At 66.9% G+C, this 26,002-nt stretch overlaps 4 protein-coding genes and 1 non-coding gene across 6 annotated transcripts in view; 2 read left to right on the top strand and 3 right to left on the bottom strand.

Moving 5' to 3' along the window:
• The window catches only part of POLR2A (RNA polymerase II subunit A), a 29,916-nt gene extending 19,799 nt beyond the window's left edge, over positions 1-10,117 (top strand). The window contains exons 17-29 of the mRNA XM_075741581.1: positions 211-382; positions 825-930; positions 1,670-1,875; positions 2,263-2,487; positions 3,038-3,284; positions 3,937-4,037; positions 4,127-4,231; positions 4,797-4,979; positions 5,878-6,081; positions 6,670-6,856; positions 7,157-7,270; positions 7,972-8,121; positions 8,961-10,117. Of these exons, the coding sequence (XP_075597696.1) occupies positions 211-382; positions 825-930; positions 1,670-1,875; positions 2,263-2,487; positions 3,038-3,284; positions 3,937-4,037; positions 4,127-4,231; positions 4,797-4,979; positions 5,878-6,081; positions 6,670-6,856; positions 7,157-7,270; positions 7,972-8,121; positions 8,961-10,117 (3,157 nt within the window). The remainder of the gene's footprint in view (positions 1-210; positions 383-824; positions 931-1,669; positions 1,876-2,262; positions 2,488-3,037; positions 3,285-3,936; positions 4,038-4,126; positions 4,232-4,796; positions 4,980-5,877; positions 6,082-6,669; positions 6,857-7,156; positions 7,271-7,971; positions 8,122-8,960) is intronic.
• The window catches only part of AP4M1 (adaptor related protein complex 4 subunit mu 1), a 44,932-nt gene extending 21,663 nt beyond the window's left edge, over positions 1-23,269 (bottom strand). Inside the window, exons 1-15 of one of the 2 annotated variants that reach the window (XM_075741583.1) lie at positions 23,202-23,269; positions 22,990-23,084; positions 22,794-22,900; positions 22,581-22,677; positions 21,769-21,879; positions 21,555-21,638; positions 21,370-21,432; positions 21,214-21,280; positions 20,995-21,048; positions 20,752-20,858; positions 20,563-20,654; positions 19,914-19,958; positions 19,775-19,825; positions 19,551-19,668; positions 19,062-19,454 (exon numbers count right to left, since the gene is read on the bottom strand). In XM_075741583.1, the coding sequence (XP_075597698.1) occupies positions 19,263-19,454; positions 19,551-19,668; positions 19,775-19,825; positions 19,914-19,958; positions 20,563-20,654; positions 20,752-20,858; positions 20,995-21,048; positions 21,214-21,280; positions 21,370-21,432; positions 21,555-21,638; positions 21,769-21,879; positions 22,581-22,677; positions 22,794-22,900; positions 22,990-23,084; positions 23,202-23,259 (1,341 nt within the window). In that variant the 5' untranslated portion in view covers positions 23,260-23,269 and the 3' untranslated portion in view covers positions 19,062-19,262. Of the gene's footprint in view, positions 1-19,061; positions 19,455-19,550; positions 19,669-19,774; positions 19,826-19,913; positions 19,959-20,562; positions 20,655-20,751; positions 20,859-20,994; positions 21,049-21,213; positions 21,281-21,369; positions 21,433-21,554; positions 21,639-21,768; positions 21,880-22,580; positions 22,678-22,793; positions 22,901-22,989; positions 23,085-23,201 lie in introns of those variants that run through there. The other variant, XM_075741584.1, reaches the window with a different exon arrangement.
• Positions 11,034-11,115, bottom strand: TRNAL-UAG (transfer RNA leucine (anticodon UAG)). Its single transcript has one exon. It is a non-coding gene; the product is annotated as a tRNA-Leu (tRNA).
• Positions 12,129-19,047, top strand: WRAP53 (WD repeat containing antisense to TP53). The gene is made up of 12 exons (XM_075741582.1): positions 12,129-12,199; positions 12,296-12,359; positions 12,459-12,557; positions 13,110-13,221; positions 13,731-13,819; positions 14,549-14,639; positions 15,385-15,517; positions 17,169-17,377; positions 17,630-17,733; positions 17,830-17,973; positions 18,098-18,862; positions 18,955-19,047. Exons 1-11 carry the CDS (start codon positions 12,178-12,180, stop codon positions 18,594-18,596), a joined length of 1,566 nt encoding a protein of 521 aa, XP_075597697.1. The 5' UTR covers positions 12,129-12,177; the 3' UTR covers positions 18,597-18,862; positions 18,955-19,047.
• Positions 23,270-24,297: 1,028 nt separating the features above from the next.
• On the bottom strand, positions 24,298-25,939 carry SNAPC2 (small nuclear RNA activating complex polypeptide 2; the record flags this gene model as incomplete). The annotated part of the gene is made up of 3 exons (XM_075741587.1): positions 24,298-24,341; positions 25,261-25,569; positions 25,687-25,939. Coding segments are annotated over 3 exons (606 nt in total), but the record flags the coding sequence as incomplete, so codon positions are not given.
• Positions 25,940-26,002: the final 63 nt, after the last annotated feature.

The raw sequence follows: 26,002 nt of genomic DNA, 5'->3' as shown, positions 1-26,002 counted from the left end.
CCTAAGCTCAACTCATTTTGGTGTCCCCAAGCTTCTCCTGCCCAACTTGGGGCCCATCTTGGTGTCCCCAAGCTACTTCTCACCAAATCTGGACCCGCCTTGACATCCTCAACCTTCTCCTTTTCCCCCCACAATATTCTTACCCACATCCGAACCCCTCACACCAACGTGTCCCCCCCCATTTCTTCCCCCACCCCGCCTTCCCCCCAGGTTCAAGTTCGACTACACCAACGAGCGGGCGCTGCGGCGGACGCTGCAGGAGGAGCTGGTCAAGGACATCCTCTCCAACGCCCACATCCAGAACGAGTTGGAACGCGAGTTTGAGAAGATGCGGGAAGACCGTGAGGTCCTGAGGGTCATTTTCCCCACCGGTGACAGCAAGGTGACCCCCAAAAAAAAGCCACCCGGACCCCGATTCGTCACCGTGGGGTATTGGGGGGGCTCGGAACCCCCACGGGGACATCCCTGGTGGTGCCACCACCCCTTTTTTGGGGATGCTTGGGTGGATGACCAGTTGTCACCCCTCTTTTGGGGTGCTGGCCCCTTTTTTTGGGGTGTAGCAGGATGTGGTGACCCCCCCCTCCTTTGCAGGTGCCTGTTTTGGGGTGTCCCTCCCTGCTCCTCACCCCACTTCTGGGGGTTCTCCCACCGGCCACGGCCCCGATTTGGGGAAACCCACCCAAAATCTCTCTTTAGTTTTGAGTTCACCCGCCATGGCCCTGGTTTTGGGGCTGCTGACCCCTGACTCCCAAATTTGGGGTGCTGAGTCCCAAATTTGGGGTGCTGACCCCTCGTTTTGGGGTGCTGCTTCCCCCCTTCCCCAGGTCGTGCTCCCCTGTAACCTGCTGCGCATGATCTGGAACGCCCAGAAGATTTTCCACATCAACTCCCGTCTCCCCTCCGACCTGCACCCCGTCAAGGTGGTGGAGGGTAAGTTGGGGGGAGGAACCCCCCTCCCCAAATTTAGGGGGGTCCTGAGCCGAGTGGGGGGCGAGGGGATCCCCAGAAAGGTGTGAGGGGACATGCAGGACCCCAACAATGTCCAGGAGAAAGGTCCCAGGGGACTTGGAGGACCCCGGTGTCCCCCAGGAAGGTGCTTGGGGGACTTGAGGAAACCCATGAAGGTGCTGTGGGACTTGGGGACCCTCAAGAAGGTTCTGGGGGGACATGGGGACCCCAGAAATGTCCAGGAAGGTCCCAGGGGACTTGAGGAGCACCTGGAAGTTGCTGGGGGACACACAGAATCTCCAGGAAGGTTCTGGGGGACATGCAGGACCCCAACAATGTCCAGGAATGTCCTAGGGGACTTGGGGGACCCTCAGGAAGGTGCTGTGGGTCTTGGGGGGACCCTCAGGAAGGCACCAAGGGGACTTGGAGGACCTTGGTGGTCCCTAGGAAGGTTGTGGGAGGACTTGAGGAACCCCACGAAGGTGCTGAGGGACTTGGAGGACCCCAACGTCCCCCAGGAAGGTGGTGTGGGACTTGAGACCCTCAAGAAGGTCTGAGGGGACTTGAGGACCCCCATGAAATTGCTGTGGGACTTGAGGAACTCCATGAAGGTGCTAAGGGGACTTGAGGGACCCCTATTAAGGTGCTGAGGGACTTAGGGACCCCCCAGGAACCTTCCACCCCCCCTCCTCAGCTCCTCAACCACCTTCATCTTCATCAGGGGTGAAGGAGCTGAGCCGTAAGCTGGTGATCGTGAACGGGGACGACCCGTTGAGCCGTCAGGCGCAGGAGAACGCCACCTTGCTCTTCAACATCCACCTCCGCTCCACCCTCTGCAGCCGCCGTATGGTGGAGGAGTTTCGGCTCAGCGGGGAGGCCTTCGACTGGCTCCTGGGGGAGATCGAGTCCAAGTTCAACCAGGCCATCGTGAGTGGGGTGGGATGGAGCGGGGTGGGGTGGGAGGAGATCCAGGGGGATCCGCAAGGAGATCTGAGCATTTCAGGGGGCAGATCCAAGCGGTTTAGGGGGCAGATTTGGGGCGATTTTGGGATAAATTGATTATATTCTTGGAGCCACATCTAGGACAGGTTTGGGTCCAGAGCTGGGATGGTTTTGGGGACCCCCCTGTGCCCCCAGGGAGATGGTGGGGTCAGATCTGGGCAATCAAGACCTGATTTGGGCAATTCTTTGGTCCAAGTTTTGAGTCCGGATTTTGGGACGTTCTTGGAGAGCCGCATCTGGGAGGAGTTTGGGTCCAGCTCTGGGATGTTTTTGGGGTCCCCCTTGACACCCCGTTCTTCTTCCCCACCCCAGGCGCACCCTGGGGAGATGGTGGGGGCGCTGGCGGCCCAGTCGCTGGGAGAACCAGCCACCCAGATGACCCTCAACACCTTCCATTACGCCGGGGTCTCGGCCAAGAACGTCACCCTGGGTGTCCCCCGCCTGAAGGAGCTCATCAACATCTCCAAGAAGCCCAAGACGCCCTCGCTCACCGTCTTCCTGCTGGGCCAGAGCGCCCGCGACGCCGAGCGGGCCAAGGTGGGGACGTGGGACACCCACGGGGATGTGGGACACCGTGGGGATGGGGAGCTGGGACATGGTGGAGCAGGAGGAACCTGGGTCCTGTGGTTCCCCCATGGGGTGGGGATGGGGGACCTGTCGTTGGGTGGCCCCAGGGTGTCCTTGTGGTTTTATGGCCACGCAGACCCGTGGTGGCCCCATAGCTTCATCTTCCTGTGGTGGCCCCGTGGTTTTGTGGCCCCACTGTGTCCATACAGCCCCGTGGTGGCCCCCAGGGCTTCATCTTCTCACGGTGGCCCCATGGCTTTCGTGTCCCCTCTGTGTCCCCGTGGCTTCGTATTGCCACTGTGTCCCTTCGCAGTGCCGTGGTGGCCCCAGGGCTTCGTGATCTCGTGGCCCTGCGGTGGTCCCTATGCCGTTTCCCATGTCTTCCATGTCATCCCCATGTTCTCCACGCATCTTCCCGTGTCATTCACGCTGTCCCTATCTCCTCCACCTTCTCCTCCACCCCTGGATCCCCATGCCGTGTCCCGTGTCCCCACGCTGATGACACCGTCACCCCCGCCAGGACATCCTGTGTCGCCTGGAGCACACCACGCTGCGGAAGGTGACGGCCAACACTGCCATCTACTACGACCCCAACCCTCAGAGCACGGTGGTGGCTGAGGACCAGGAGTGGGTCAACGTCTACTACGAGATGCCCGACTTTGACGTCAGCCGCATCTCGCCCTGGCTGCTCCGTGTTGAGCTCGACCGCAAGCACATGACCGACCGCAAGCTCACCATGGAGCAGATCGCCGAGAAGATCAATGCTGGTGGGTCCGGGGGGTGGGGCCTGGGTGAGCGTTGAGGGCATCTGGGGGGGCTTTGGGGGCTCCTGGAGAGCTTTGGGGGCTCCTGGGTGAGGATTGAAGGCGTTAAGGAAGACTTGGGGGTCTTGGGTGAGTGTTGAGGGCATCTGGGAAGGTTTTGGGGGCTCCTTGGAGAGCTTTGGGGGATCCCCAGGAGGCATCTGGGGAGGGTTTGGGAGTCCTGGGCAAGCATGGAGCGCTTTAGGGAAGACTTTGGGGGTCCTGTGTGAGTGTTGAAGGCATCTGGGGGGGGTTTGGTGGTCCTGTGTGAGTGATGAGGGCATCTGGAGGACCTTCGGTGGTCCTGGAGGCTTGGAGGGTCTTCATGAGTCCTGGGTGGACACGGCGGGTCCTTGGGGGGTCGTGAGTGGAGGTTGAGGGCATTAGGGAAGTCTTGGGGGACCTTTGGGGTGTCCTAGGGAAGACTTTGGGGTCCTGGGTGACCCACCCTGCTTCATGGTGACCTTGGAGGTTGGGGGGGGTCTTGGGTGAGCATGGAGGCTCTTTGGGTGTCTTGGGGATCTTTGGGGGGGTCCTGGGTGAGCACGGAGGGCCTTTGGGTGGGCAGCAGGTTGGGGTGGTGACCAAGGTGCCACCCCTGTGTCCCCCCCCCCAGGCTTTGGTGATGACCTCAACTGCATCTTCAACGATGACAACGCGGAGAAGCTGGTGTTGCGGATCCGCATCATGAATAGCGACGAGAACAAGATGCAGGAGGTTGGGACGGGGACCGCGGCACCCATGGGTGGTGGTGGGGACGTGACACGGGTTGGGTGTCACCCCACTGTCCCCCTCGCTGTCCCCAGGAGGAGGAGGTGGTGGACAAGATGGACGACGATGTCTTCTTGCGCTGCATCGAGTCCAACATGCTGACGGACATGACGCTGCAGGGCATCGAGCAGATCAGCAAGGTGAGGGGACGGGGGGGCACCCATGGGTGCTCATAGAGGTGCCGGGGGGTCCTGGTGGGTCCTGAGGAGCACGTGAAGGTCTCCACGGGGACCTTTAGGAGATCAGGGACACCCACGATGATACCTGTAGGTACCTAAGGTCTCTAAGCACCGTGGCTGTCCTGGGTGTCCTTCAAGGTGTCCACACAGCACCCATGGGTGCTCACGTGAGGGCCCAGCTTGCTGGTGGCTCCTGAGGAGCACTTGGAAGTTCTCCGTGGTGACCTTCTGGAGATTCAGGATGCCCATGGTGACACTTGTGAACGCGTGCAAAGGTCTGTGGGCACCTGGGGTGTCCACCCAGCTGCCTAAAGAGCACCCATGGGTGCTCCTCTGAGTGCCCATGCTGGTGGTGGATCCTGAGGAGCACTTGGAAGTTCTCCATGGTGACCTTTAGGAGATCCAGGATGGCCATAGTGATACTTGTAGACACATGTAAAGGTCCATGGCTGCCCGGGGTGTCCCCCCAGCCACCAGAGGAGCACCCATGGGTGCTGCTAACCCCACCTTGTGTCCCCCCCCGCAGGTGTACATGCACCTACCACAGACAGACAACAAGAAGAAGATCATCATCACGGAGGATGGGGAGTTCAAGGCCCTTCAGGAGTGGATCCTGGAGACCGACGGTGTCAGCCTCATGCGGGTGTTGAGCGAGAAGGACGTGGACCCCGTGCGCACCACCTCCAACGACATCGTGGAGATCTTCACCGTGAGTTTGGGAGTCCCTGGGCACCCGTGTCCTTGGGTGGGGGGTCCTGGATGTCTGGGTTCTTGGGTCCTGGGCACCCAGGTCCTTGGGTGGGGGGTTCCATGGACACCTGGGTCTTTGGGTGGTGGATTCCTCAAGGTCCTGGGGTGGTGGATTCCATGGACACCCGGGTCTTTGGGTGGCGGGTTCCTCAGTGTCCTTGGGTGATGGGTTCCATGGACACCCGGGTCTTTGGGTGGTGGATTCCTCAAGGTCCTGGGGTGGTGGATTCCATGGACACCTGGGTCTTTGGGTGGTGGGTTCCTCATGTCCTTGGGTGGCAGGTTCCATGAGCACCCGGGTCTTTGGGTGGTGGGTTCCTCATGTCCTTGGGTGGCAGGTTCCATGAGCACCCGGGTCTTTGGGTGGTGGGTTCCTCAGTGTCCTTGGGTGATGGGTTCCATGAGCACCTGGGTCTTTGGGTGATGGGTTCCATGAGCACCCGGGTCTTTGGGTGGTGGGTTCCTCAGTGTCCTTGGGTGATGGGTTCCATGGACACCTGGGTCTTGGGGTGGTGGGTTCCATGGACACCCGGGTCTTTGGGTGGTGGGTTTCCTCAGTGTCCTTGGGTGGTGGGTTCCATGGATACCTGAGTCTTTGGGTGGTGGGTTCCATGGATACCTGAGTCTTTGGGTGGTGGGTTCCTCAAGGTCCTGGGGTGGTGGGTTCCATGGACACCCGGGTCTTTGGGTGGTGGGTTCCATGGACACCTGGGTCTTTGGGTGGTGGGTTCCATGGATACCTGAGTCTTTGGGTGGTGGGTTCCTCGATGTCCTTGGGTGGCGGGTTCCATGGACACCTGAGTCCTTGGGTGGGGGGTTCCTGGGTCCCCCACAGCTGCTGTCCACCTGTCCCGCAGGTGCTGGGCATCGAGGCGGTGCGGAAGGCGCTGGAGCGGGAGCTCTACCACGTCATCTCCTTCGACGGTTCCTACGTCAACTACCGTCACCTGGCCCTGCTCTGCGACACCATGACCTCCCGCGGGCACCTCATGGCCATCACCCGTCACGGCGTCAACCGCCAGGACACCGGGCCCCTCATGAAGTGCTCCTTCGAGGAGACGGTGGGGGGGCTGGGGGGGGGGGGGGCATTTTGGGGTGTTGGGGGGGTGGAAAATGGGGTTTGGGGGGGGTTGTGGCCACGTTTGGGGCACCCTGACCACATTTAGGGGTACCCTGGGCAAGTTTAGGCTGACACGTCTGAATTTTTGGGGTGCCCTGAGCCCCCCCCGATTAGTTTTCAGGGTCCCCTGGCACCTATTTAGGGGTCCCCCCCAATTGGAACGCCCCTTCAGACCCCAACCACCCGTCGTGGGGCCACCACACCAGCTTGGGCCACGCAAGGATGGACTTGGGGTCCTCAGGATAGACTTGGGGTACCCAGGGGGAGTCTGTACTCTCCCCAGCTGTAATTTGGGGGTACCCTGACCCCTCCAAAACCCCCCAACTAGATTTTTGGGGTCTCCCTGCCAACTGACCCCCCCCCCCCCCCCCTTCAGACCCCAACCACCCACCGTGGGGCCACCACACCGGCTTGGCCCACCCAAGGATGAACTTGAGATCTTCAGGATGAACTTGCGGTACCCGTGGGGGGGCTCCGTACCCCAAAACCTGAATTTGGGGTGTCATTTTTCCCCCCCCTCCCCCCCCAGGTGGACGTGCTGATGGAAGCGGCGGCTCACGGGGAGAGCGACCCCATGAAGGGGGTCTCGGAGAACATCATGTTGGGTCAACTGGCGCCCGCCGGCACCGGCTGTTTCGATCTCCTCCTGGACGCCGAGAAGTGCAAACACGGGATGGAGATCCCCAGCGCCCTCCCGGGGTTGGGTGTCGGTGGGCGTAAGTCCTGCACCCGTGGGTGCCCCCCATCCGCCCACCTCGCTGTGGGGAGAGGGGGGGGGGACACGACACCCAGACCCCCCGGGTGACGGGCCGTGGGTGACACAAAGATCTTCGGCGTCATCCCAGGGCCCGTGGCCACCACCCAGCCCTGGATATTTGGGTGTCCCGTCTCCCCACCCCCCACCCAGGACACCTGGGGGACCCTCTTGGTGTCTTGGGGACCTCCCAGATATCTTGGGGACCCCCCTGGATGTGTTGGGGTCCCCTAACACCCCCCCCCCTCCCTTTTTTCCGCAGCCACCGGGATGTTCTTCGGGTCGGCCCCCAGCCCCATGGGGGGGATGTCCCCCGCCATGACACCGTGGAACCAGGGTGCCACCCCCGCCTACGGGGCCTGGTCCCCCAGCGTGGGTGCGTGTGTGTGGGGGGGGGTACTGGGACAGACTGGGGGGCGCTGGGGGGGGGGGGTTAGGAGGGGGCTAGGAGGGGGCTCTGGGGTAGAATGGGGGATGGTTGGGGTGGCTGGGGGGGTTTTGGGGTGCCCTGGGGCAGACTGGGGGGGCAAATAGGAGGTTTTGTGTAGATTTGGGGTCCCTGGGTCAGTTTTGGGGGGCTGTTGTGGAGTCCCCAGGGTAGATTTGGGGTTCTGGGGCCAAATGGAAGGGTCCCTGGGTCAGATTTGGGGGGCTCTTGGGGGTCCCTGGGGCAGTTTTGGGGAGCTATTGGGGGGGGTCTTGAGGCAGACTATGGGCAAGTTGGGGGTCCCTGGCTCAGCTTTGGGGTCCCTGGCTCAGATTTGGGGGGGTTGTTGGGGGTCCCTGGCTCAGCTTTGGGGTCCCTGGCTCAGATTTTGGGGGGTTATTGGGGTTCCCTGGCTCAGCTTTGGGGTCCCTGGCTCAGATTTGGGGGGTTGTTGGGGGTCCCTGGCTCAGATTTGGGGGGGTTGTTGGGGGTCCCTGGCTCAGCTTTGGGGTTCCCTGGCTCAGATTTGGGGGGTTGTTGGGGGTCCCTGGCTCAGCTTTGGGGTTCCCTGGCTCAGATTTGGGGGGTTGTTGGGGGTCCCTGGGGCTGTTGGGGTCCCTGACCCCCCCCTGTTTTTGCCCCCCCCCCAGGCAGCGGCATGACCCCGGGGGGCGCCGGCTTCTCCCCCAGCGCCGCCTCGGACGCCAGCGGCTTCAGCCCCGGCTACTCCCCCGCCTGGTCCCCTACCCCCGGCTCCCCCGGTTCCCCCGGCCCCTCCAGCCCCTACATCCCCTCCCCCGGTGAGTACAGCGCCCCGCGACACCCCCAAATGGCCGCAACACCCCCACAACGCCTCCCGGATGGTCGTGGCGCCCCGAAATGCCCACGATGCCCCTGCGGCGCCTTACAACGCCCCAAAACGCCCCCACAACACCCGAAAACGCCCCAATAACACCCCCCCCAACAACGTGCTACAACGTAACACCCCCGACTGCTCCCACGCCACCTTACAGTGCCCCAACACCGTGACTGTCCCCTCAAAACACCCAGACAACACCCCCCAACACCTCCACAGCACCGAACCATCCCCACGACACCTTACAACACCCCACCAACACCGCAATGTTCCCCACAACACCCTGAAACGTCCCCGCGCCACCTTACGATGCCCCGACATCATACACCGCCCCCAACACCCCCACACTGTCCCTACAACACCCCTCCAGCTCCCCACAATGCCCCAAATCACCTCAACAACATACTGCAACACCCCGAACGCCTCCACAGTGCCCTGAAACATCCCCCCGACTCCCCTCCCAGTACCCCCAACCCCACCAGTGTCCTCACAACACCCTAAAACACCCCAACACCCTCACAACACCTCTGCAGCACCATGAAACATCTCCAACACACCCCAAACACCTTATAATGCCCCCGAACACCCCACAACACACCTGCAACTCCCTACAGTGCCCCAAAACACCCCTACAGCACATCCACAGCGCTTTACAACACCCTCAAAACACCCTTTAACACCCCACAGACCCCCAAATACCCCACATCACCCCTACAACACCCCACAGAGCCCCTACAACACCTGTCTAGGGACTCATTGTCACTCTCTTGTGTACCCTCGCAGGTGGTGCCATGTCTCCCAGCTACAGCCCAACGTCACCCGCCTACGAGCCGCGCTCACCCGGGGGCTACACCCCGCAGAGCCCCAGCTACAGCCCGACATCACCCAGTTACAGCCCGACGTCGCCCAGCTACAGTCCGACATCGCCCAACTACAGCCCGACTTCCCCCAGCTACAGCCCGACATCGCCCAGTTACAGCCCGACCTCTCCCAGCTACAGCCCGACCTCTCCCAGTTACAGCCCGACTTCTCCCAGTTACAGCCCGACTTCCCCCAGCTACAGCCCGACTTCTCCCAGCTACAGCCCGACTTCCCCCAGCTACAGCCCCACTTCGCCCAGCTACAGCCCGACCTCTCCCAGCTACAGCCCAACTTCTCCCAGTTACAGCCCGACTTCCCCCAGCTACAGCCCGACTTCTCCCAGTTACAGCCCGACTTCCCCCAGCTACAGCCCCACATCTCCCAGTTACAGCCCCACCAGCCCCAACTACAGCCCCACCAGCCCCAACTACACCCCAACTTCTCCCAGTTACAGCCCCACTTCTCCCAGTTACAGCCCTACCAGCCCCAACTACACCCCGACCTCCCCCAACTACAGCCCCACCTCCCCCAGTTACAGCCCCACCTCTCCCAGTTACAGCCCCACTTCCCCCAGTTACTCCCCCTCCAGCCCCCGCTACACCCCTCAGTCGCCCACCTACACCCCCAGCAGCCCCAGTTACAGCCCCAGCAGCCCCAGCTACAGCCCGACCTCCCCCAAGTACACCCCGACCAGCCCCAGCTACAGCCCCAGCTCCCCCGAATACACCCCCACCAGCCCCAAGTACAGCCCCACCTCCCCCAAGTACAGCCCCACCAGCCCCAAGTACAGCCCCACCTCCCCCACCTACAGCCCCACAACCCCCAAATACAGCCCCACCTCCCCCACCTACAGCCCCACCTCCCCCGTCTACACCCCCACCAGCCCCAAGTACAGCCCCACCTCGCCCACCTACAGCCCCACCAGCCCCAAGTACAGCCCCACCTCCCCCACCTACAGCCCCACCAGCCCCAAGGGCTCCACCTACAGCCCCACGTCACCCGGCTACAGCCCCACGTCACCCACCTACAGCCTCACCAGCCCGGCCATCAGCCCCGACGACAGCGACGAGGACAACTGAGCAAAGGGACACCCCCCCCCCCAAAACCCCCACAGGTTGTGGGGGTGACCCCCGAGTGTCACCCCTCTCAAGTTGTAGGGGGCTGACCCACAAGTTGGGGGGGTGACCCATGAATTGTGGGGGGGTGATTCCTAAATCCGGGGTGGGTGGGGAGTGGAGTGACCCTGAAGTTTGGGGGTAACCCCCTGAAGTTTGGGGGTAACTCCTAAGTTGTGGGGTGACTCCTAAATTAGGGGGTGCCCCCTAAATTGAGGGGGGGGTGACCCCTAAATTGGGGTGGGGAGGGGCAGGCAGGTGAGGACTCCCTTCTTTTGGGGTGTCGGGGGACACCGTCACCCCCCTGAAGGTGACGGTGTCCCCGGGTGGGGTGTAATTTATGGGGGGGTCGTTAGTTAATGACGGGGGGGGGGGACAAGGGGGGGGGTCATTGGGGTGGGGGGTGGGGCACTCCCTGGTGGGAGATTTGGGGGGGTGGGGTATCCTTTGCCCCTCCCCCCCCGCCTTATTTTGGTGTTTTGATGTACTCGGGGGGGGGAGGGGAACCGGCTGGAATTGCGGGGTTTTTTTGGGGGGAAAAAATAAAAATTTTACCGATTTTCAGCTCCGGCTCCGTGTGTGGTTTTTGGGGGGGGGGGGGGGGGGTCCCCATCCCCCTCATAGCGAACCCAAACATCCGGCTAATCCCATCCCCCCCCCCCATAGTGAACCCAGCTTTCCGAGCACCCCCCCCCCCCCAAAAAAAACCCAACCCCACCTGCCCACACCCACCCTCGCGGGGCACCCATGGGTGCTGGGGGGGGGGGGTGGTGTAAAAAAAAAAACCCCACTTCGCCCCGTCACACCCTCGCGGGGCACCCATGGGTGCTGGGGGGGGGGATGGAAAAAGGGGGGGGGGGAGGGGAGGGGGAATCCCAGCTGGCAGCGGTGGGATTCGAACCCACGACCCCGCGGGGACTGGAGCCTAAATCCAGCGCCTTAGACCGCTCGGCCACGCTACCGGGGTGCGGGGGGAGCCCCGCGCGGGTGGGTCAGACCCGGGGACACGGGACGGGGCGGGGGGGGGGGACACGGACACACACGACACCCCCAAATGTCAGCCCCGGGAGTCACGGGGTGACCCGACCCCCCCCCCCCCCCCCCGTGTCCCCCAATGTCCCCAGTGCCGTGGCCGTGTCCCCCCCCGCCCCTGTGTCCCCACATCCCCCCCCATGTCCCCCTGGGTCCCCCCCCATGACCCCCCAGTGTCCCCCCCTAGATCCCCCACTGTCCCCCCACGACCCCCCCCAGTGTCCCCCAATATCCCCCCCCATCCCTCAATGACCCCCCCATGTCACCAGGGTCCCCCCATTACCCCCCCCAGTGCCCCCAGTGACCCCCCCCAGTGTCCCCCCCCACATCCCCCACTGTCCCCCCATGACCCCCCCCGTGTCCCCCAATATCCCCCCATGTCCCCCCATCCCTCAATGACCCCCCCAATGTCCCCAGGGTCCCCCATGACTCCCCCAGTGTCCCCACTGTCCCCCCCAGTGTCCCCCCCCATGTCACCAGGGTCCCCCCATTACTCCCCCCAGTGTCCCCCCCACATCCCCCGCTGTCCCCCCATGACCCCCCCCGTGTCCCCCAATATCCCCCCCATGTCCCCCCATCCCTCAGTGACCCCCCCAATGTCCCCAGGGTCCCCCATGACCCCCCCAATGTCCCCAGTGACCCCCCCCATGTCACCAGGGTCCCCCCATTACTCCCCCCAGTGTCCCCAGTGACCCCCCCAATGTCCCCAGTGACCCCCCCATGTCACCAGGGTCCCCCCATGACCCCCCCCAGTGTCCCCAGTGACCCCCCCAGTGACCCCCCCAGTGTCCCCCCATCCCTCAGTGACCCCCCCAATGTCCCCAGTGTCCCCAGTGACCCCCCCCCCCGTCCCCAGGGTCCCCCCCCCCCCCATGGCGGGAAACTCGCCCGCCATGGGCGGGGCCACCACTAACCCCGCCCACCCCCTTCCTCAAGCCCCGCCCCCCGCGCGGTGCAGGCCGGGCCAAAAGGGGGCGGGGCCAAGAGGTGTCATGGCGGCGCCCATGGTGGAAGGTGCGGAGTGGGGGGAGGGGGGGACACGGGGGGGGGGGAGGGGCCGGATTCCCCGGGGTGCTGACACACCCCTCCCCCCCTCCCCTCCCCCCACAGCTCCCCAGGGGGCCCCTCCCCCCCTCGGGACCACCCACGACGCGGAGGAGCCGGATGCTTTGGAGTGAGCGAGCGGATGGGGGATGGGGGGGGGAGGGGAGGAGAAGGTGGGGGGGGGTGGGGTGACACCCCTCCCCTCCCCTCCCCTCCCCTCCCCCCCCAGGTTCCCCCCCTACGAGCTGGGCCGCCCCCCCCGGCCGGTTTGGGGGGCGCGGGATGAATTCGCCCACCGGCCCCACAATTTTCTCCGGGGCTGCAAATGGTGAGAGACCCCTCCCCCACCCCCCCAGCCCCTCCCCCACCCACCTCAGCCCCTCCCCCACTCCCAGGCCCCTCCCCCACCCACCCCGCCCCTCCCCCACCCACCCCAGCCCCTCCCCCACCTCCCCAGCCCCTCCCCTCCCCCTCCAGCCCCTCCCCCTCCCCCTCCAGCCCCTCCCCCACCCACAGCCCCTCCCCCACCCACAGCCCCTCCCCCACCCACAGCCCCTCCCCCACCCACAGCCCCTCCCCCACCCACAGCCCCTCCCCCACCCCCAGCCCCTCCCCCACCCCCAAACCCCTCCCCCACCCCAAAACCCCTCCCCCACCCCCAGCCCCTCCCCCACCCCCCCAGCCCCTCCCCACCCCCTCCAGCCCCTCCCCCACCCCCCAGCCCCTCCCCCACCCCCCAGCCCCTCCCCCACTCCCAGGCCCCTCCCCCACCCACCCCAGCCCCTCCCCCACCCCACCAGCCCCTCCTCATCGGGGGGGAGGGGTCGTACCTGGCCACGCCCCCCCCACATTCGGGGTGTAACCCCCCCCCCCCCCCCAGGGCCCCCGATGGTTCCTGCGTCCTGACGTGCAGCGATGACAACACCCTGCGGATCTTCGACCTCCCCTCCCCCACCCCGGGACCCCCCCTGGGGCCGCCCCTCCCCCAGCTGGTGGGTGACGGGGAGGGGGGGGGGGGGGTGTCGCTATGGGGCTCCCCAGGGATGTTTGGGAGGGGCTGGGGGGGTCGCTATGGGGCATTATAGGGGGGCTGGGGGTCACTATGGGGCTGCTGGGGGGGCTGTGGGGCACCTATGGGTCACTTGGGGGTCTCTATGGGGCATTATAGGGGGCTGGGGGAGGCTGGGGGGCACCTATGGGTCACTTGGGGTCACTATGGGGCATTATAGGGGGCTGGGGGTCACTGTGGGGCACCTATGGGTCACTTGGGGGTCGCTATGGGGCTCCCTGGGGATTTGGGGGGGGCTATGGGGCACCTATAGGGCAGCTGGGGAGGGGGTACGGGGTTCCCAGGGGATTTGGGGGTCGCTGTGGGGCACCTATGGGTCCCTTGGGGGTCGCTCTGGGGCTCCTATGGGGCATTTTGGGGTACTGGGGGGTGGGTGGGGGGTCGCTGTGGGGCACCCGTGGCGGGGGAGGGGACCCAGGTGTGTGGGTGCAGGCGCCGGCGCTGCGGGTGCCGGAGGGCGACACCGTCTACGACTTCGCCTGGTTCCCCCTGATGGACTCGACCCAGCCCCACACCTGCCTGTGAGCAAACTGGGAGCACTGGGAGGGACTGGGAGGGGCACTGGGAGGGACTGGGAGGGGGGCTGGGCATACTGGGAGGGACTGGGAGGGGACTGGGGGCACTGGGAGGGGAACTGGGGACACTGGGAGGGGCACTGGGAGGCACTGGGTTGGACTGGGAGGGGGGCTGGGCATACCGGGAGGGACTGGGAGGGGACTGGGGGCACTGGGAGGGGAACTGGGGACACTGGGAGGGGCACTGGGAGGCACTGGGTTGGACTGGGAGGGGGGCTGGGCATACCGGGAGGGACTGGGAGGGGACTGGGGGCACTGGGAGGGGAACTGGGGACACTGGGAGGGGCACTGGGAGGCACTGGGTTGGACTGGGAGTGGGGCTGGGGGCACTGGGAGGGACTGGGAGGGGGGCTGGACATACTGGGAGGGACTGGGAGGGGACTGGGGGCACTGGGAGGGGAACTGGGGACACTGGGAGGGGCACTGGGAGGGACTGGGAGGGGAACTGGGGGCACTGGGAGGGGGACTGAGGGGCACTGGGAGGGGGCTGGAAGGGGACTGGGAGACACTGGGTGTTACTGGGAGGCACTGGGTGTTACTGGGAGACACTGGGGCGGTTGCAGAGGAGTCACTGGGAGGAACTGGGAGAGCCTGGGGCCGTAGTGGGAGGTCCCTGGCGGGGGGGGGGGGGGCGTCACTGGGCGTTACTGGTTCCTACTGGTCTGTACTGGGCAGGGTGGCATCCAGCAGCCGGGACAACCCCGTGCACCTCTGGGACGCCTTCGACGGGACCCTGCGGGGCTCCTTCCGCGCCTACAGCCACCTGGTGGGGGCACCCCGACATCGGGGGGGGACCCCGACACTGGGGGGGGACCCCGACACTGGGGGGGGGACCCCGACACTGGGGGGGGACCCCGACACTGGGGGGGGGACCCCGACATCGGGGGGGCACAGGGGGGACCCCGACATCGGGGGGGGACCCCGACATTGGGGGGGGACCCCGACATCGGGGGGGGCACCCCGACATCGGGGGGGGGGACCCCGACATTGGGGGGGGGACCCTGACATTGGGGGGGTGGAGGGGACCCTGACATCGGGGGGGGGGACCCCGACATTAGGGGGGGACCCCGACATTGGGGGGGGGGACCCCGACATTGGGGGGGGGGGACCCCGACATCGGGGGGGGTGGAGGGGACCTTGACATTGGGGGGGCACGGGGGGACCCTGACATCGGGGGGGGCACAGGGGGGACCCCGACATTGGGGGGGACCCCAACATCGGGGGGGGCACCCCGACATTGGGCGGGGGCCCCGACATCGGGGGGGGGCACGGGGGGGACCCCGACATCAGGGCGGTGGAGGGGACCCTGACATCGGGGGGGACACAGGGAGACCTGGGCATTGAGTGGGGGGACATGGGGGGACCCCGACATTGGGGGGGGGACACCCCGACATGGACACACACACACGGGGGGGACCCAGGAGTCCGGGGGGGGGGGGGGGATGATGGGGGACACCCCCCGGTCTCGGGGTGTGGGGGGGGGTCTGTGGCCATGTGACGGGGTGGCGCAGGAGGAGCTGGTGGCCCCCCACTCGCTGGCTTTCGCCCCCGACGGTTCCCGGCTCCTGGGGGGCTTCGACGGCGCCGTCCGGCTCTTCCCCACCCAGCGCCCCGGGCGGCACTGCCAGGAGAGGGGCCTGCGGCGTGAGGGCGGGGCCTGGGGGCGGGGCCTGAGGGGGCGGGGCATGAGGGGGCGGGGCCTAAAGGGGGCGGGGCCTGGGCGGGGCCTGAGGGGCGGGGCCTGAGGGGGTGGGGCATGGGAGGCAGGGGCTGATGGGGTGGGGCCTAAAGGGGTGGGGCCTAGAGAGGGTGGGCCCTAAAGGGGGTGTGGCTTGGAGGGGCGGGGCCTGGGGGGCGGGGCCTGAGGGGGCGGGGCCTAGAGGGGGCGGGGCCTAAATGGGGCGGGGCCTGGGTGGGGCCTGAGGGGGTGGGGCCTAAATGGGGCAGGGCATGGGAGGCAGGGGCTGATGGGGTGGGGCCTAAAGGGGTGGGGCCTAGAGAGGGCGGGGCCTAAAGGGGGTGTGGCTTGGAGGGGCGGGGCCTGGGGGTGGGGCCTAAAGGGGATGGGGCCTCGAGGGGGTGGGGCATGAGGGAGCGGGGCATGGGGGCGGGGCCTGAGGGGGGTGGGGCTGATGGGGTGGAGCCTAAAGGGGTGGGGCCTAGAGAGGGCGGGGCCTAAAGGGGGTGTGGCTTGGAGGGGTGGGGCCTGGGGGTGGGGTCTGGAGGGGCGGGGCCTAAATGGGGTGGGGCCTAAATGGGGTGGGGCCTGGGGCGGGGCCAAAGGGGGCGGGGCATGGAGGTAGGGGCTGGAGGGGCAGGGGCTGATGGGGTGGAGCCTAAAGGGGTGGGGCCTAGAGAGGGCGGGGCCTAAAGGGGGTGTGGCTTGGAGGGGTGGGGTCTGGGGGTGGGGCCTGGAGGGGGTGGGGTCTGGAGGGGCGGGGCCTAGAGAGGGCGGGGCCTAGAGGGGCAGGGCCTGAGAGGATGGGGCCTAAAGGGGTGGGACCTAAAGGGGGCAGGGCATGAGGGGGCGGGGCCTAAAGGGGGCGGGGCATGGAGGTGGGGGCTGGAGGGGTGGGGCCTGGGGCAGGGGGTGATGGGGCGGGGGCTAAAGGGGTGGAGCCAAAGGGGGAAGGGCCTAAAGGGGTGGGGCCTAAGGGGGTGGGGCATAAAGGGGGTGGGGCCTGAGGGGCGGAGCTTAAAGGGGGAGGGGCCTAGAGGGGGAAGGGTCTGGGATGGCTGGGGTTTGGGGAGGGGGCGTGGCCTGGGTCTGAAAGGGGGTGTGGCCTGGGAGGGGGCGGGGCTTTGGGGGGCTGTGGGATGAGGTGGGTGGTGGGAGAAGGGGCGGGGCTAAAGGAGGGTGGGGTAAAGGGGTGTGGCTTGGTCTGAGGGGGCGGGGCCTAATGGGGCGGGGCCTAAAGGGGGAAGGGTCTGGGATGGTTGGGGCCTGGGAGGTGGGAGTGGCCTGGAAAGGGGCGTGGTCTGGGTCTGAAAAGGGGCGTGGTCTGGGAGAGGCAGGGATTGGGTGGAGACTGGGAGGGGGCGTGGCCTGGGAGGGGGCGGGGCTTCGGGGGTGGCCTGTGGGATGAGGTGGGTGGTGGGAGTGGAGAAGGGGCGGGGCTAAGGGGGTGGGGCTAAGGGGGCGGGGCTAAAGGTGGGGCTTGGGTCTGAAGGGGCGGGGCTAAAGGGGGTGGGGCTAAAGGAGTGTGGTCAGTGGGAGGCGGAGCTTGAGGGTAAAGGGGCGTGGTGTGGCCTGAGGGGCGTGGCCTGATGCCACGCCCTCTTCCCCTCCCTGCAGAAGGTGGGCAGGGCCAGCCGGGCCTGATTGGCTGCCTGGCCTTCAGCCCCACCCAACCGGTGTTCGCCTGCGGCTCCTATGGGCGGAGCCTGGGGCTGTACCCCCTGGAAGGGGGCGGGGCCTTGGCGCTCTGGCCCCGCCTCCCCGCCGCCCCCACCCACCTCCGCTTCAGCCCCGACGGGAACCGCCTCTACGCGGGGGGGCGCAAGGTGGGCGGGGCCTACAGAAAGGGGGCGTGGCCTTGTGGATTGGGCGTGGCCACCAGGCGGTGGGCGGGGCTTAGGGGGGCTGAGGGGGGGTGTGGTTTCATCCCTCTCAGTGGGCGTGGCCTGAGGGTTGGGGCGTGGTCACGGGAATGGTGGGCGGGGCCTTGGGGCAGGGGAGGGGCTTGACGGGGCGGGTGTGGGCGGGGCTTGGCGGGCTGGAGGGGGCGTGTCCTCCAGTGGCCCCGCCCCCTGCAGGACCGTCACATCCTGTGCTGGGACCTGCGCAGCCCCGAGCGCCCCCTGCTGGGCCTGGAGCGGCGCGTGGGCACCAACCAGCGCGTGACCTTTGACCTTGACCCGTGAGTGACCCCTTTTGGGGTGGGGGTGGGGGTGGGGGAGGGGCTGCCGGGCTCTCCCGGTGACACACACACCCCCCACCCCCACCCCCCCCCCAGGACAGGGCGGTTCCTGGTGAGCGGTGACACCGACGGTTTCGTCACCGTCTGGGACACCCTGACCCCCCCGGTACCGGGGGACCCCCCGCTGCTGACCCCCCACCTGCGCTTCCGCGCCCTCCGCGACTGCGTCAACGGCACCAGGTAACGCCCACCCCCACCCCACCCCCACCCGTGTCCCCAGGGTGCCGTTGGGTGGGGGTGGGGTGTCACCCAGCCGCCCGTTGTTGGTGTCATCGTTGTCCGTGTGTGTCCCGTCCCCCCCCAGCCTACACCCCGGGCTCCCGTTGTTGGCCACCGCCTCGGGGCAGCGGCTGTTCCCGGCGCCGTGGGACAGTGACGAGGAGGGGACGGGCGAGGACGGGCCACCCCCCGGCGGGGACAATCGCCTGCAGCTCTGGTGGTGGGGAGCGGAACCCCCCGGGGACGACGGGTGGGACCCCCCCGGGGACGACAGCTGGGACAACCCTGGGGACACCAGGACCGTGTCCGCCGACTGTCACCCCCCCGGGGACACCGGAACCGGCCTCTCCATGGCCACCGACTGTCACCTCTTTGGGGACAACGGCTGTGACACCCCCGGGGACACCGATTGTCACCCCCCTGGGGATGCTGACGGTGACAGTGCCGGGGACACCAATTGTCCCCTCTCTGGGGACACCGACTGTGACACCCCCGGGGACACCGGCACCGACCACCCCATGTGCGACAGTCGTCACCCTCTTGGGGACACCGACTGTAACCGCCCCCAGGGACACCGACAGTGACACCGACTGTGACGCCACCAGACCTGACCTCTCCATGGACACCACCACCCCCTCCCCCGCAGCGGCTACAACCCCCCCGTGGGGACACTGACACCCCCCCCCAGGGCCACCGGCTGTGACCTACAGCCCCCACGGGGAACCCCAGGGTTGGTGTGACGCGGTAGCCGGGGGGGGGGGGGTGTGTCATTTTTTTTAGGGTGTCCAGGTGGGTTTTGGGGTGTCACCTGTGGGGGCTGGTTGAGGATTTTTTGGGGGGGGGGGTTGTGGTGTCCCCCCCCCCATCCTCCCGGGGTGTGACTGTCGCCGCCTGTACCGCCGCGGATGGGGAGCAGAGCTGCACACACACCCCCCCCCCCAGTGGGCCCCACTTTACTCATCGCCGTTGCCCCTTTAAGAGCCCCCCGGGGGCGGGGCTTCCCCACTGAGTGACTGACAGCACCACCCAATCAGCGTGCGGATTCCCGGTTTTATTGCCATAGTTACCACGAAACCAAACTTGATTTGGGGGGGGAGGCGGGGCCTGATTCCCGCGGGAATGCGGCCATTGCTCAGCACCGGTAAACTGAGGCTCACAAGGGGTTAATAAATCGCGGGGTGATAAATTGGGGGGTTTGGGGGATCCCGGTTTGTTGGGGGTTTTTTTGGGGGGTGTGGGGGGGGGGAAGCTCAGAGTCGCAGGACGTAGGAATCGCTGTGGGTGAGGTAGCGGACCCACCGTTGCGGGGGGCCGGGGGTCGATCCCGCCAACCGTACGAATCGGACGTGTAAACCCGAACACGTGCGCGTCGGGAGTTCGAAGGTCAAGTTCGCGGGCCCCAGCTCCAACAGGGAAGCGCGGCTCAGTCCCGGTACCTCCAGCTGTAAAAGGGGGGGGGACACACACACAATGGGGACCCCCCCCCATAAGCTAAAACCCCAAAACTGGGGGGACACCCCCAGGGGACCCCCCCAAACCTTGAAGAGGGCGGAGAGTTGTGACCCCCCCTGGCAGCGGGGGATGGTCCAGCGGATGGATTTGGTGCCGGGCTGCAATTCCGCCGTCTGCTCCGGGCTGCTCAGCTCCTGCGCCAGGCTGGGGGTTTTGGGGGGGGGGGGGGGGGGGCAATTAAGGGGTGCTACTCACCCCAACACCCCACCCACCCCCAGACACCCCCCAAAAAAAAAAAGCTGGCACCCACCTGCTCACCCCCTTGGGCACGGGCAGCTGCAGGCGGACGTTGAGGGCTTGGCTGGAATTTTGGGGTGGTGGAATTTTGGGGGGGGTGTCAGGGCTCTGTGCCCCCCCCCCTTGCCCCCCCCCCCCCCCCCCCGAAGCACCTTTTGGGGGGCAGGTCGCAGCGGAGCTTCAGGTACAAGCGGAGCCTGCGGGAAAACAGGGATTGGGGGGGGGGCAGAATTGGGGGTGTCGTGTGTTGTGTCCCCCCCCCCAAAACAGGGATGAGCGGAATGGGGGGGTGTCCCCCCACCCCCAAGGATAATCACAATGGGGTGCCCCCCCCCAGGGAAAATCAAACTGGGGGTGCACCCTCCCAGGGATGATCAGAATGGGGGTGACCCCCCCCCCCCAAAAGGGATGATCAGAATGGGGGTACCCCCCCCCAGGGATGATCAAAATGGGGGTGCCCCCCCCCCAAAGGGATGATCAGAATGGGGGTACCCCCCCCCAGGGATGATCAGAATGGGGGTGCCCCCCCCCCCCCCGGATGATCAGAATGGGGGTGCCCCCCCCCAGGGATGAGCAGAATGGGGGTACCCCCCCCCCCCCCAGGGATGATCAAAATGGAGGTGACACACACCCCCCCCAATGATCAGAATGGGGGTACCCCCCCCAAAGGATGATCAAAATGGGGTTACACCCCCCCCCGGGATGATCAGAATGGGGGTGCCCCCCCCCAAAAGGGATGATCAGAATGGGGGTACCCCCCCCAGGGATGATCAGAATGGGGGTGCCCCCCCCCCCCACCACCTCCCGGGGGGGTCCTGCTCCACGCTGGGGAAGAGGCGGAAGGGCAGCGGCGCCGGGATGTCGTCCGCCAGCTGGTACTGCATCAGCGTCAGCTTTTTGGGGGGGGACCAGAGAAAAATGGGGGGGTCAGGAAGGGTGGGGGACACCCCACAGCAGCCCCCCCCCCCCCGGGGTTGGGGTGTCTCTCACCTCCCCCTGATTTGGGGTGACCTTCAGGACCCGCCCGCTCTCGAATTCGTCCAGTTTGACCGAGCTGTGGAAGGCGCATTCGTCCACCCGGACGGCCGTGCCGTAACCTGGGGGGGTGTAAAAGGAAAAAAAAAAAGGGGGGGGGGGTTATTTTGGGGGGGGGGTGTGTTTATTTTGGGGGGTGGGGCAAATTTGGGGGGTTATTTTGGGGGGGGGGGGGGGGGGGGGGGTGTGTGTGCTCACCCCGTAGCTCCGACTTGCCCACGCAGAATTCCTCCGTCAGCCCGATGCGCAGCTCTGGGGACCGCACAGGACGGGGAGGGGGTGTCACCCTGGGGGGGGGGGGGGGGGGGCCTGGTTGTCCCTGACCCCTCCAGCACCCCAATTTCCCCCCCCCAGCACCCCAATATCCCCCCCCAGCACCCCAATATCCCCCCCCAGCACCCCAATACCCCCCCTTACCCACGGAACCGGGCAGGTAGCACTTGAGCCGGATTTCCCCCTGGACGTCCACCTTCATGGGGGTCCCCTGCGGGGGGGGGAGGGGGGGTGTAGGTTGATTTTGGGGGGGGCTGGAGATTTTTGGGGGGCTGGGGGGGGGGGGAACGGGGGGCTCACGTTAGCGGCGATGACCACCGTCAGCCTCTCCACCACGTCGACGAAGATCTCGTTCCTGGCGCTCTGCGGGCAGAGGAAAGCAAAGGGGGTGGGGGGGTGTTAAAATTTGGGGGACCCCCCACACACACAATGTGGGGGGGACACACATATTAAAGGGGGGGGCGGGGGGGGGGGGTCCCCCCTACCTGTTCCCCGCCCCGGGGTGGCAGCACAGGGCGGCTGGCCGCGGAGCTGGGGGCCACTCGGCTCTGCTGCGTCTCGGCGCCGAACTGCAACGAGATTTTTTTTGGGGGGGGGGGGGGGGGGGGAAATGGGGACACCCCCATATTTTGGGGGGGGGGGGATAGGTGGGTTTTGGGGTTGGGGGGGTGGGGGTGGGGGTGTCCCCCGTGTCCTCACCAGCCCGATGGAGCCCAGGTCGAGGAGGCTGAAGGGTTTGGTGGCCACGGGCTCGGAGTGCACCAGGTTACGCAGGACCTCGGGCGCCGTCGTCTGGATGTAGCCGTAGTCCTGGGGGGGGGGGACACGGGACGGGGGGGGGACACATGACACGGGGGGGGGGGGGTGTCACCCGTCTAAAGGTGTCCCCAGCCCCCCCCCCATGTCCCCCCCCCGTCCTGAGTCCTCCCGTCGTGTCCCCCCCCATCCCCACCCCTCCATGTGTGTCCCCCCGTGTCCCCACCCTCCCCACGTGCCCCCCCGTGTCCCCACGTGTCCCCCAAATCCCCCCCATGTGTGTCCCCCCCCGTGTCCCCCATCCTGACCCCCCCATGTCCCCAGCCCCCCATGTGTGTCCCCCCTCGTCCCCCCCCATCCCCACCCCCTCATGTCCCCCCATGTCCCCCCCATGTCCCCATGTTCCCCCCATATCCCCAGCCCCCCATGTCCCCCCCATGTCCCCAGCCCCCCATGTCCCCCCTGTGTCCCCCCGTGTCCCCAGCCCCCCATGTCCCCCCCATATCCCCATGTCCCCCCCATGTCCCCAGCCCCCCATGTCCCCCCCATGTCCCCATGTCCCCCCCATGTCCCCCCCATGTCCCCATGTCCCCCCATGTCCCCCCGTGTCCCCAGCCCCCCATGTCCCCCCCATGTCCCCATGTCCCCCCATGTCCCCCCGTGTCCCCCCCATGTCCCCAGCCCCCCATGTCCCCCCCCGTGTCCCCATGTCCCCCCCATGTCCCCCCATGTCCCCCCCCCCACCGTGTCCCCACCACCATCTCCTCCAGCAGCTCGTAGACCAGCCCGAAGTTCAGCCCCACGTTCTTCTCGCTCAGCGGCCCGCAAAAATCCCGCAGCAGCGTCACCAGCCTGCGCCGGCGGCCATCGACAAGCGTGTGCACGCGTGTGTGGGGGGGGTGACAATGATGGGGTGCCCCCCACCCCGGGGTGTCACCCCCCCACCCCCCCCCCCCAACCCCCTCTACCTGTTCAGAAACTCCACCAAAGCGAACGGCGACGCGTCCGGCGTGGCGGTTGCCACGAAATAAAGCCCCGCGTGTCGCACGTGGACGAAGTGGCGGCCCTCGTGTGCCTGGGGGGGGGGGGGGGGGGGAAGCTGGGACCCCCCCAACTTTCTCAGGGACCCCAATTTCTTCCCCGCCCCCCCCCCCCCCCCCCAACCATGAAGACGGGCGCCTGGTCCCCCAGCAGCGAGGTGATGCGGCGGTAGAAGACGTCGGCGAGGTCCGTGCCGGCGCCGTGGGTCTCCCCGCGGACTTGGCGAGGTGGGGGGGGGTGTTAAGGAAAATTTCGGGGTGTGGGGGGGGTGGGTGGGGGGGTGTGTTTTTGGGGACACCCCCCCCAATCCCCAAAGTTTGGGGGGTGCAGGATACAGTCCTTGTGGATGAGGCGGTCGCCCTTGGAGGAGAGGATGAAGATCTGGGAGAGCATGGCCGGGCTGGGGGGGGGGGGGGTGTGGGGGTGTGTTTAGGGGGGGCCCCCGGGGTGCTGAGCACACCCCCCCCCCTTCTCTGCACCCCGAGTTCTGCACACCCCAAAGCTGCCGGCCTCAGACCTGCCCCCCCCCCCCCAACACCCCCCCCACTGCCCTGGGCCCTGTCCCACAGCCCCCCCCCCCAGCACCCTCAGCACCCTGAGCCCCCCTGATCCCCCAGCACCCCCCGAGCCCCCCCGTGTCCCCCCAGCACCCTGAGCCCCCCCAGCACCCCGTGTCCCCCCCAGCACCCCCCGAGCCCCCCCCGCCCCCCCCAGCACCCTGAGCCCCCCCGTGTCCCCCCCCCAGCACCCTCAGCCCCCCCCCCGTGCCCCCCTCAGCACCCTCAATCCCCCAGCACCCCCCTGAACCCCCCCTGCCCCCCCCACGAGCCCCTCAGGCACCTGAGCCCCCCCGTGCCCCCCCCAGCACCCTCAGCCCCCCTGAGCCCCCCCAACCCCCTCAGCCCCCCCTGAGCCCCCCCCAGCACCCTGAGCCCCCCCCGAGCCCCCCCAGCACCCCCGGAACCCCCCCTGAGCCCCCCCAACCCCCTCAGCTCCCCCGGGCCCCCCCCCAGCACCCTCAGCCCCCCCCAATCCCCCAGCACCCCCCGAGGCCCCCCAGCACCCTGAGCCCCCCTGTGCCCCCCCAACCCCCCCAGCCCCCCCCAACCCCCTCAGCCCCCCCCATCCCCCTGTACCCCCCATCCCCCCCCCCAATTCCCCCCCCCCAATTTCCGGCCGCGGCCCCTTTAAGAAGGGGCGTGTCCAGGGCCCCCCCCCCCCCCCCCCCCCCGCGCGCGCCCCCGGAACCTGCGTCCCGCCTGGCGGGCGGCGCTGGTCACATGACAGCGCCCGAAGGGGCGTGGCCTTTCGGTGCCGTCACGTGGGTGGGGCGCCGGCGGGTCGAGGCGCTTTGGGTCACGATTGAATAGCGGGGGGGGGGGAATATCCGTACCGGAAGCGGAACTAGGCTCACCGGAACCGGAAATTGCGCTATCGGGAACCGGAAATTACTCTATCCGGAACCGGAAATTGAGCTACCCGGAAGCGGAAATTCAACTAAGCGAACCCGGAAATTGGCCTAACCGGAACAGGAAGTGAACCGGAAGCGGAACAAACCCACCCCCCGTTCCCCGGGGAGGGGGTGACGGTGCCGGGGGCTCCCTGCGTGTCCGTGTCCCGTGGGTCCCCCCCCGGTCACGGCGTCGTTCGGGCCGGTTTTACCAGGAAAAGGGGGTTCTTGCTGGCCTGGGTGTGCCCTCCCAGTACGAACCAGTGTCTCCCAGTACAAACCAGTGTCTCCCAGACCATTCCCAGTGCATCTCATTCCCTTCCCAGTGCGTCCCAGTTCCTCCCAGTCCTCTCTTAATGCTTCCCAGTCCATCCCAGTGCCTCCCAGTCCAACCCAGTGCATCTCATTCCCTTCCCAGTGCATCCCAGTTCCTTCCCAGTGCCTCCCAGTCCATGTCATTCCCTTCCCAGTGTGTCCCAGTTCCTCCCAGCCCCTTCCCAGTCCAACCCAGTCCCTCCCTAGTCGAACCCAGTGCCTCCCAGTCCATCCCAGTACCTCTCATTCCCTTCCCAGTGTCTCCTACTTCCTCCCAGTTCTCTCTTAATGCCTCCCAGTCCCTTCCCAGTCCGACCCAGTGCCTCCCAGTCCTTTCCCAGTGCCTCCCATTCCAACCCAGTGCCCTCCAGTCCATCCCAGTGCCACCCAATCAAACCCAGTGCCTCCCAGTCCCTTCCCAGTCCCACCCAGTGCCTCTCAGACCCTCCCAGTCCCTTCCCAGTCCATCCCGATGCCACCCAATCAAACCCAGTCCCTGCCAGGAGCTTCCCAGCGTGGGGGGGCTCCGGAACGCATCCCCCAAATCGATGATTCCCCCCCCCCCAACACACACACCAGTAACCCCAGAAACTCCCAGTTTGACTAAAATCGACATGTTTAATCCCCACCCTCCCCCCCCGCCCGGGGACGGGGGGTCCCACCCCGGGGACTGGGGGTTCCCGTTCCCCCAGAGGCTTCCGCTCGCCCCAGGAGCCTCAACGGCACCAGGAAAAGGTTGAGGGGACAAAGACCGATCCCCCTCCAACCAGATTCTGGGGTACCGGGCTGCGAGGGGGTACTGGGGGGATCCGTTTCCGGGAAGCGGGGGGCCGTCAGGGCGCCGTAGACCCCGCGGAAATGGCTGCGGAGGGCGACGCGATCGAGGGCGCTCAGCTCCGGCGGGAGGGAGCTCAGCAGGGCCAGCACCACCGCCGATTCTGGGGGGGGACGACACAAAACATGCGGCATCAGGAGCACCCCAAAAAACCTTCCCAAACGCCTCCCTCGTCACCAAACATCGGGGATCCCCTCCACACACACACACCCCAACTCACCGCCCGGGGGGAGCGCGGGGCCCTTCGCGCCTCGGCAGAGCTGCGCCAGGTATTCGTAAACCTTCTGAAAATCGACGGCGAATCCCTCGGGGACGTCGGGCCGCGGAGAAAAACGGGGGGTCGCGGGGTGTCCCCCCCCAGCTAGCGTTTCTCCGGCCTCATCCGTCGCGGCGGGCCGCGGTGGGACGGACCGGAGGAGGTTCAGCGGCTCCGTGGCCGCGACGGTGAGGACCTGAAGGTGACAACGCAGCGACTGGGGGAGCGTGGGGGGGGGTGTGGGGGGGTGTCCCCCCTCTTTCTGTCTCCCCCCTCTCCT

This window comes from Balearica regulorum, unplaced genomic scaffold (genome assembly GCF_011004875.1).
Source record: "Balearica regulorum gibbericeps isolate bBalReg1 unplaced genomic scaffold, bBalReg1.pri scaffold_86_arrow_ctg1, whole genome shotgun sequence".
Taxonomy (NCBI): Eukaryota; Metazoa; Chordata; class Aves; order Gruiformes; family Gruidae; genus Balearica; species Balearica regulorum.
The sequence above is the reverse complement of the archived record's forward strand: the minus strand, read 5'-3'. Positions and strand labels throughout refer to the sequence as shown.